The sequence below is a fragment of the Miscanthus floridulus genome, chromosome 5 (assembly GCF_019320115.1).
Source record: "Miscanthus floridulus cultivar M001 chromosome 5, ASM1932011v1, whole genome shotgun sequence".
Lineage (NCBI taxonomy): Eukaryota > Viridiplantae > Streptophyta > Magnoliopsida > Poales > Poaceae > Miscanthus > Miscanthus floridulus.
In genome coordinates, this window is record NC_089584.1 from 125,276,341 (window position 1) to 125,286,119 (window position 9,779).

The following is a 9,779-nucleotide window of genomic DNA, read 5'->3' on the forward strand; positions in this document are numbered from 1 at the left end:
GAAAAAGTGCTAAATCCCAACGGCGAGTTCTACTTTGATCTAAGAAACTAATGATGTAAATTAAATGTTTATTGATATCGTTATTTTCGAGAACAAAATTATGAAAGTGTTGTATATATACATATATATCTATAATATATATAGTTTCATACTTTATTCAAATATAATAATGCTCGAGATGAGAATTAGATGTAATTATATGCGTGCGTGTATTTATATTAGCAGCGCAGAATACGTACATAAAAACATATTATATATTAAACAAATATGTGTAACTGAACTGAAAACAAATTAAACAAAAAAAAAGAAAAAGAAAATGAACCTTTAGTCCCGGTTGGGGTTACCAACCGGGACTAAAGGGTGCACAGATTTGGTCGGCTGAAGTTCCCTCTTTAGTCCCGGCTCGATGACCCGGGACTGAAGGTTACACCTTTAGTCCCGGGATTGTTGTCCCGGCGCGATAACCAGGACTAAAGACCGTTACCGCCCGAGACAACAAGCCTAGTGCAAATGTGTTTTTCCTTCGGTCTTTTGCTGTATCATGGGCTCGTCACCTCGTCCACGGCTACTGAAATCTCGTTGCATGTCAACACGATACAACCTTCAATCTTACTGTATTAGGTTCAGAAAAAGTTTATTTACCTAACATACGTATACTTTGCTTGTGGTATACCGAGTTGTGAGCAACCAGTAAAAATGTTGACCTGCACTTTATATTTTACACATTTTCTAACAAGCCGCAATTCCAAGTACCTATCAAATCAAAACATGGTTGTACCTGCTTTGCTAAAATTGGACCGCCTAGAAAATTCTCTCTCAGATCACCTAAATTAAATAGTTTAAAGTTATCCCTAAACTTATCTGGAGGATTTCATCCAGATCCCTGGGCCGTCGATTTGCAGTTTCATGCTCCCTAAAGTTGCTAACCCAGTTTGGATGTACCCAACTAACTATTAGCTGTGTTACCAAAAAAAATATGGCTAATAACTAATTATTAGCTAGATAGTAGGTAAGACATTAATTAACTTATTAACCGAGGATCTAAATAGAGCCTTAGATAAATTTTAGTAGATAATTATTAGCTACATGGAATTCAAAACAGATTCTAAGGGCATTTCCAACCCAAAAACTAATAGTTTCTATATTCATTAATTATGATACTAACCAAGAAAAATGGTGATGGGACATTGAAATTAATTGAGATAGGGAAGTGGGAGGAGGAAATATTTTTTAGATAAGAAACTATGTCTAAACGAGAACCAATATACGAAGAGATGTGATGAGTGGATGATAGAGAGAGAAGCTATGTGATTGGGCAAAAAGTTATTTTGAAAAAAAACATATCCATTAGAGTATAGTTTATATGTGTAGTATCTATATGATCTAGTTTTTAGATTAGAACTGTCCTAAGTAATTCTTTGAAGGTCCAGACTTCCCTGATTATGTGCTCCTCATGTAAGCACACCCTACCCTGCCCAGTTCATCTGTGTGCGGCACCCACACTCTGCAAAAAAAAAAAAAAAAAAGACTTCCCTAATTATTGTTCATCAAATCAGCAGGCATCTCCTCTCAACGAGGAGAGGGAATATATAGAATAGAAGATAATAGGTGGACGTGTTGTCTCCTTTTGTGTGGGCGCTTAAACAATAAATAGCAAGATTTAAATCTCACATGAGTACATGACACACTTATTAACGAATTTAGAGATATGAGACTGCAATTTAGTAGTTTCATGATAGAGGCGACACTCTCGAATAAGTTTAAAGACCCCCTAATTTACATTACTCATTAATCGATGTTGATCCAATAGTCTCAGATTTAGCAAAATCCCGGTAACCGTAAATTTAAACACTCGAATGCGTAGCTGTGGAAAGCATCTGAAGGGAGAACAATAAAATACAGGGTCATTGATCATGCACACGCACATCCTATCCAAACAATTAAAGTTAAATTTGTTCAATAAACCATGTATTTTGTCACGTTCTATACTAGCTTTAGATATGACAGATTTCAAAATTTAAAGCAAAATTGTTTAATAAAAAATCAGTCCATCTGATCCCGTAATACCATTGGACGTTTGAGCAGGTCAAAGAAACATTTCGTGACCACCAACCCTTTCTGTCACCCAAAACCTTACCCGCCTGCGCACCCGTCTCACATGACCGCAGGCCACGTCGCCACCGTGGAGCCACGCTGTCCGCGGCTATTGGTGGGTATCCCAAAGTCATCCCATCGCGAAGCTGGCCTGGCCAGCGAGCGCCGCCAGTCAAACTGCACGAGCTTTGACCGGTCAACAGTCAAACTTTCCAAGCCTATATAGCCCAGCGCAGCTCCCCGTCTGAACAAATCCAAGCAGCTCCGGTTCCCTCCTCCACCTCCTCTCCCACCTCATCGCCCTCCTCCACCGTGCCGGCCAGCCCGGACGTACACGCCGGACACGACGTGACAGCCTCCTTGAACACACACACACACGACCGGTCTCGTCGCAGCGCAGCGCCGCGGGTTTGATCGTCGCGAGTGGCGACTCCCTTCCCTCTCCGCCGTTCGCCGATGACCACCTCGTCCTCCGGGAGCATCGAAGCACCGGCGGCGAACTCGAGGCCCGGCTCGTTCTCGTTCGCGAGCACGAGCTTCACGGACATGCTGGGGGGATCTGCGGACGCGGCGGCCGGCGGGGCGTCGAGGTACAAGGCCATGACCCCGCCATCCCTGCCCCTGACGCCGTCGTCCTTCTTCAGTAACATCCCCGGCGGCCTCAACCCCGCCGACTTCCTCGACTCGCCGGCCCTCTTGAGCTCCAGTGTAAGCAAGCACGGACGAACCCGTTCCACACCGCGCCATCATTGCCCTGCCATTTCTGTGCGGGTCATGGTCGCGCGGCTGTGGGGCATTTGATTTGTCGCTGTGCAGCTGCACCACGCTGGACATCGTCGTCCGTGCAGCGGCGCGCACCGTCCACATGTTCCTGGAATGCTAATGCGCTTTTGCACGTTTCAGATCTTCCCCTCGCCGACGACGAACGCATTCGCGTCACAGCAGTTCAGCTGGCTGGCGACGCCGGGCGCGGAGCAAGGCGGCAAGGACGAGCAGAGGCAGTCGTACCTGGACTTCTCGTTCCATACAGCGCCGACGACCGAAGAGGCCGTGCAGACGACGACGACCTTCCAGCCACCGATTCCAGCGGCCCCACTGGTGAGATCAGCATCCATCTATGTCATCACCCTCTCGTGGGTTCTTTGCTGACTTTGTCCAAAAGAGACAACTACATCACTAAAAAAACAGAACTACTGGCTGGCATAGTATCCTGGACTATTCTTTAATAAGCACACAAATAGTATTATAAAAGAACACCAGTGGTAGCATCATGTCTTTATCTTGTAATCTTTTGTTTGTACTATAATTGTAAAAGACAAAATTATACTAATATCCTTTGCAACACTTCAGGGTGAAGATGCGTATAGAAGTCAGCAGCAGCAGCCATGGGGCTACCAGCAGCAGCAACCTGCAGGCATGGACGCGGGATCCAGCCAGGCTGCCTACGGCGGGCTGTTCCAGGCAGCCTCGTCGGACGCCGGCGCGATGGCGACGCACGTGCCGGCGAGCGGCGGGTACGGCCACCAGGCGCAGCAGTCGCAGAGGCGGTCGTCGGACGACGGGTACAACTGGCGCAAGTACGGGCAGAAGCAGGTGAAGGGGAGCGAGAACCCGCGCAGCTACTACAAGTGCACCTTCCCGAGCTGCCCCACCAAGAAGAAGGTGGAGCGGTCGCTGGACGGCCAGATCACCGAGATCGTGTACAAGGGCACGCACAACCACGCCAAGCCGCAGAACACGCGCAGGAACTCCAGCGCCGCCGCGCAGCTGCTGCAGGGCGGCGACGCGTCCGAGCACTCGTTCGGCGGGACGCCCGTCGCCACGCCCGAGAACTCCTCGGCGTCGTTCGGGGACGACGAGGTCGGCTTGGGCTCGCCGCGGGCTGCGAACGCCGGCGGTGATGAGTGCGACGAGGACGAGCCGGATTCCAAGAGATGGTGAGTGCCTGCTTTGGTGATGCAGTACATTTTTTTTTTTGCGCCAGGCTGTTTCTGTTGCATGCTTGGAACAATCGAACAGGTGGATTGGTGGAATTGAATTCCTGTGGCTTTTGTCAGGAGGAAAGACGGTGACGGCGAGGGTATCTCCATGGCCGGCAACCGGACGGTGCGTGAGCCGAGGGTCGTTGTCCAGACCATGAGCGACATCGACATCCTCGATGACGGCTATCGGTGGAGGAAGTACGGGCAGAAGGTGGTGAAGGGAAATCCAAACCCAAGGTAAAAAAAAAATGATTCCCTCTCCGTGGAAAGAATTAAAAGCTTACTGCAAGTGTGAACTTTTGCTCATCGTGAATGTTTGTCTCGTGACTACAGGAGCTACTACAAGTGCACGACGGCCGGCTGCCCGGTGCGCAAGCACGTGGAGCGCGCGTCCCACGACCTGCGCGCCGTGATCACCACGTACGAGGGCAAGCACAACCACGACGTGCCCGCCGCGCGGGGCAGCGCCGCGCTCTACCGGCCCGCGCCGCCGCCCGCGGACAACGCCGGCCACTACCTCGCGGCGCAGCCGGGCATGGCCTACCACCAGACGGGGCAGCAGTACGGGTTCGGCGGGCAGGGCTCGTTCGGCCTCAGCGGCGCCGCTGGCGCGCCGGCGCAGAGCAGCGGCAGCTTCGCGTTCTCCTCCGGCTTCGACAACCCGATGGGCTCGTACATGAGCCAGCACCAGCAGCAGCAGAGGCAGAACGACGCCATGGACGCGTCGAGGGCCAAGGAGGAGCCCCGAGAGGACATGTCGTTTTTCCCGCAGTCGATGCTCTACACTGACTGAAGGACTACAGACACTGCGGAACATGGCAAGACATGACGTGATGTCCATAAAACTGTTTCTTTGCATAGGGTTGTTGTTGTTGTTGTTGTGTCTAGGGTAGGGTTAAACAAATTTCTTTATTTGTTTGGAGGTCTCCATGTTGGCAGATGCTTGCTGCAAGGGTGCCTCCCCTTAACAGGTGGAGGGGAAAGGAAGGATTTAGGATACTAGAGTCTAGGACACATGGCAATTAGACAAAAGGGTAAAGAAGTTTTGTTCCTCAATTTTTTTTCACACATGAAAAATGTTGTAGTCAAAATTGAACTGAATTTTATGTCATAGAACATTTATTTATCAAGATTCAAATTGATCGATCTCTTGTACATTGAGATGCGCGCACTAGTGCTGCGATGCAGAGCTATCATAAAGTATTATGATCTCACGGCTTGCTTAGTTATAAACAGATGCTTGTTTGGCAAGCTTCTCATTAACGATCAAGCGAACATGGTGCACCACATAGACTGGCTTTATTATAAACCACATAATCAGTTGAGTTATGGCTCAGGTTAGCTTGAGTCGGCGCATCTGTATTCTGTGCCCAGGCACACGTTCTCGTAAAGTAGTTCTAGTAATTTTTCTCATTTGAAATAAGCAATGTTCGGCTGATATTAAAGTCGGCTAAAGCTGTTTTGTTGTAAGAAATAAATATTATAGATTCTAGCTGATAAGCCGAGCGAAATAGACCAGCATCTCCCTGCCGAACTGCACGTAGCACCCGATTGAACGATGCGTCCTTCCTTCCACGGGTACACCTCCACATGCGGTGTCAAGTACACGTGCGCATTAACCCAAAGGCAATGAGTGTCGAGTAGAATCAGTCAGCAGCAGCTCAGCATGCTAGTCCCTTGTATTTGAGCTTTTTATTTAAATTAAACGTGTATAGGATTTGACCGTGGATTTTTGACCACGGTTCCTCCATGCCTAACCACTAGTACTACTAGATGAAGTTTCAACAGACCGTGTGTCCGAGAACAAAAGGGCGGACTCGCTCTGAACAAGGCACATGCAAGTCAGCCACATTTGGGGCAAGAAGACCAAGAGGACGCTGCACTTAATTGTGCGCGGCGAGCGGGGGTCAAAATCCGTTCAACACACACTGACATACGCTATGGTACGTAGCGTTTGCTCCCTGGGCGCACAAGGCCACAAGCGAGCTAGCTTTTCATCAAAAAAAAAAGAAGCGAGCTAGCTAGCTCTTCGGAGACCAGCTGAACCACTCAATGATGGCACCACAAATGTCGGTCGTCGACCGATTTGCGTGTTCGCGAGCGCCACGGCGCCCGGGTCACGGACCACGAGCGCGCGCGCTCCAGTTGGATGGGGCGCCGCGCGGCATGGCATGCAGGACCGGATCAAAACAGCAGCGGTCGCTGCTCCCGTCCCCTTCCGATGACGTTGATGCGGTCGGGACTCCCGGGGCGCCAGAGCGTGCGATCTGATACACCACCAATAGAGAAATATACAATTCGTCTGCTCTTGCGGAGCGCGACTGCGCGAGGCAGGCAACTCGGTCGCTGTTCCTGTTATGACAGAAAGGGAGCGTTCACACAAGGCTTAGGGGTCTGTTTGGGACTCATTCACTTCACTAAAACCATCTTTGCATCAAACTCTAAAAAAGAACTTCAAACTCTAAAAAAGAACTTCAAATATACAGCAACTTCAAAAAAAAAAAAGAACTAGAGTCCTTGGAGCACCCTCGCTCCACAAAATACCTGGAGTTGATCCAAAAAAAAGTGGGTCGGAGCAGTCCTGGATAGAGCCATTAAGGAACCAATACATCATTAAGAGCATCTTCAAGAGTCTCTTTAAAAATTACTCCATCAAATATCATTTGGAGAGTTATTTGAGTAAAAATCGCTTTCTATGTCTTGTTTTTCTATATCTCATGCGCACTCTATAGAGTTATCCTCGCACTCAATCTTTGGCTAACGAGAAATAAAAAAAAGATATCTATAATCTCAGATCCAATTAAAGAGGTTGTTAGAGTTTTTTTTTACCAAAATCTCTATTCCGATAAATTAGGAAGAATATAAAGAGCCTTCTAGAGTTACTCTAAGCATCCTCTAGAGCAATGTGTTATACCAAAAGCGTTGGGGGACGATGTAAAAAAACAGTTTTAAAGACGTCATAATTTTCATTTATAGAGGCAATTCATAAGGGGCCTCCACCTTTTCTTAGACTTAGCTCTACAACCATAACCTGTCTATAAAAATCGGGTCCTTGACGAGCTCTAAAACTTTGAAACCAACTCTTTTATTTGCGATCATTTAAGTGCCAAAATATTCATAAATTATAAGTTATTAGATTTTTGAAATTTAAAATTTCAAACAACCTCGGCGGTGGCATGCTATATATCAAATTTATAGTGCTTGACGAGATCTACAACTAATAGTTGACAATCTTTTCATTTTAAATGTCCATTAGAGTTCCAAATATACACTACCGAGTTTTGATAGCTGAATTATCAAGAATAGCCTTTTTTATCTAGTTATTAAGAAATGTTAGGCACAAAGAGAATGGTCTCGAATTCAAATCCAAGAAAACACGCAGTCTAAAAGAAAATTGTATGACTTATGACTAGATTGGGGCATCTGAAAATCGATATTAGACGTCTCTAAAAATAACATGTTTCGTAGTAGTAAAAATATGCTTACCTTGAGTTCTTGTATAGTGGCAGAGCACCATCTCCAATGGTGAGAGCATTTTGACTCGGCTAATAATAATATAATGCTAAACTTTCAGCTTAAGCTGAGTGCAAATAAATATGTTGAAGTCAACTGGCACATTCACAAATTCGTATGCCTCCCTCCTGTACGGGCCAGACACCACACTACAACACGTTTGCACTTCGGCCTGCCTAACAAAGCCTCAGGCCCAAAAAGCCTTTCGTCCCAAAGACCGAATCATTGCCCAGTGCCACAGCTGCTTGTTCCGCTGGTACTTGTTACATTGGCGGTCTCTAAAAAAATCGAGGACACGAGACACCAACTTCAGAATCAAACGAATCCATGGAGCCTCTATGCAAATTATGCGAGTGCATGTGCAATTGAGCACACCGAAATGGCCTGTGAGGCTTGACTCCGAGAAGAACACAACGCCCAATGGCGCCCCATGTTATGTCCGCTTCGCCAGAACGACGACGACTCGCGAAACAACGAAGCACGTACTCAAGGACTTCGAAAAAGCTTTGCAAAAATCTAATTAAGGAACACTTGGATACATGCATCTCCGTCATCTGATCTCGGATCTGCGTTCCATATTGAAGCTAATCTCTCTGTCGCACCACATATGCAGAGGAGTATTTTCTGCACGTGAATATGATCTGTCGCCTTTAAATTGCCTGTTTAATTTTTGATTTAGCAATTGAGCCGCCTGCATATTAGTTTTCGATTCGAGTAGGCAGGAAGCTAATCAAACAGAGAAAAGTGGACGAGGGACAAATGTGTTTGAAATTTCGGATGAACTCAACCAAATCTTTCTGTACAGGTTGGGGCTGTTTGCCATTATTTTGTCACAATTTTCCCCTCATCTCCCGAACTAAAGATCGCTCAACCCTGGACATCGGAATACAGTGTCGAGGGGATCGAGAGGTGAGAACCGGCCGGAGACTCGTCCTCGATCGATCGTGGTATTCACATCGGCAGATCAGAAAGAAAATCAAAAGAATATGAGTAAGCGAAGCCAAAGAGGATCGGAGATCGAGGCTCTTGGAGCCGTCGGTCGATCTAGTCCGAGGCCTCCTCCACGATGCTCTCGAGCTGCGGCCTCCACACGCCGACGCGGGCGCCCCTCCGCCGCCTCCGGTGGCCGCCGGTCTTCTCGGAGAGCAGCTCCCTCAGGTAGTTGTCCTGCTCCGTCGTGTCGCCAGCTGCTGCGCTCTTCTTGGCGCTGTGGTGGCGGTGGCGGCTCTGGCCCGGCCTCTTGCTGCCGCCGCTACTGCTCTTCTTGGAGCCGCAGCTGCTCTGCTTCTTGCCGCTCCTCCGGTCGGCCGGCAGTGTCGCGGACGGGATGAGGAAGTAGATGCGGCCGCGTTTGAGCTCGGCGTCGGGCGACACGATGACGAGCTTCCTGGACCCGCACCCGGGCTCACCGGAGGGGGACCACGCCGTGGTGAGCGTGTGGTTGGGGTTCGCGGCGAGCACGGTGGCCGCGGCCACGGCGCAGCTGAACTCGTCGACGTGCCCGCTGAGGTGCACGATGCGGACCACGTCCAGGGCGCCGCAGGGGACCATGCAGGCCAGGCAGCACCGCAAGCTGTTGCCCATGACGTTGTCGTCGTCGTCGGAGGTGGTGCAGTGCTCGGCCGCTGGACGTGGGGGTGGGGGCACGGCACAGCTCGGCTTCTTGATTGGGAGGAACTCGGGACGGACGACTCCTTGTGATGGATGGGGGTGTCGGAGGCCAGCTGCTCGTATATATAGCGCGCCAAGTGGAGGTGGACCCGGGGGGTTGTGCCATGCTTTGCTGCCATCTTTAAAGTCATAGCTATATCTCGCTGGCTTTGGGATTGAATAGTGCTAGATGCTTCAATAAGAATTTACGTCTGGTTCGCTGGGCCGTACTTTTTCAACCAACGAACAATATTTTTTTCTCACAACAAATCAGTCAACAGTACTTTCAGCCATGGCTTATCAGCCAAGCGAACGGGACATCTGAGTTTGGATAAATATAAGTGATTTCTGTTCAGTTGTCTCTACAAATTCTACATGAAAGTGTAATAATCGTTGTAAGATATAACCGAGTATTCGAGTATAACTACGTAACTAAACAAAATCAAAATAGACTAGTGAATAACCGGCAAAAATTGATGGAGTCATTTGTAAAAGTAGCATGGAGTCAATTATTCATTCTTCTCTACTAAGCCATATCCT

General features: G+C 48.3%; 2 protein-coding genes across 2 annotated transcripts; one reads left to right on the forward strand and one right to left on the reverse strand.

Moving 5' to 3' along the window:
- Window positions 1–2,355: 2,355 nt before the first annotated feature.
- LOC136453451 (WRKY transcription factor WRKY24-like) lies at window positions 2,356–5,223 on the forward strand. Its single transcript, XM_066454019.1, has 5 exons — window positions 2,356–2,802; window positions 2,998–3,192; window positions 3,445–4,031; window positions 4,152–4,313; window positions 4,410–5,223. Exons 1-5 carry the CDS (start codon window positions 2,551–2,553, stop codon window positions 4,867–4,869), a joined length of 1,656 nt encoding a protein of 551 aa, XP_066310116.1. The 5' UTR covers window positions 2,356–2,550; the 3' UTR covers window positions 4,870–5,223.
- A 3,140-nt stretch (window positions 5,224–8,363) lies between these two features.
- Window positions 8,364–9,278, reverse strand: LOC136453452 (uncharacterized). The gene has a single exon (XM_066454020.1). It carries the CDS (start codon window positions 9,171–9,173, stop codon window positions 8,634–8,636), a length of 540 nt encoding a protein of 179 aa, XP_066310117.1. The 5' UTR covers window positions 9,174–9,278; the 3' UTR covers window positions 8,364–8,633.
- Between the last annotated feature and the right edge of the window lie 501 nt (window positions 9,279–9,779).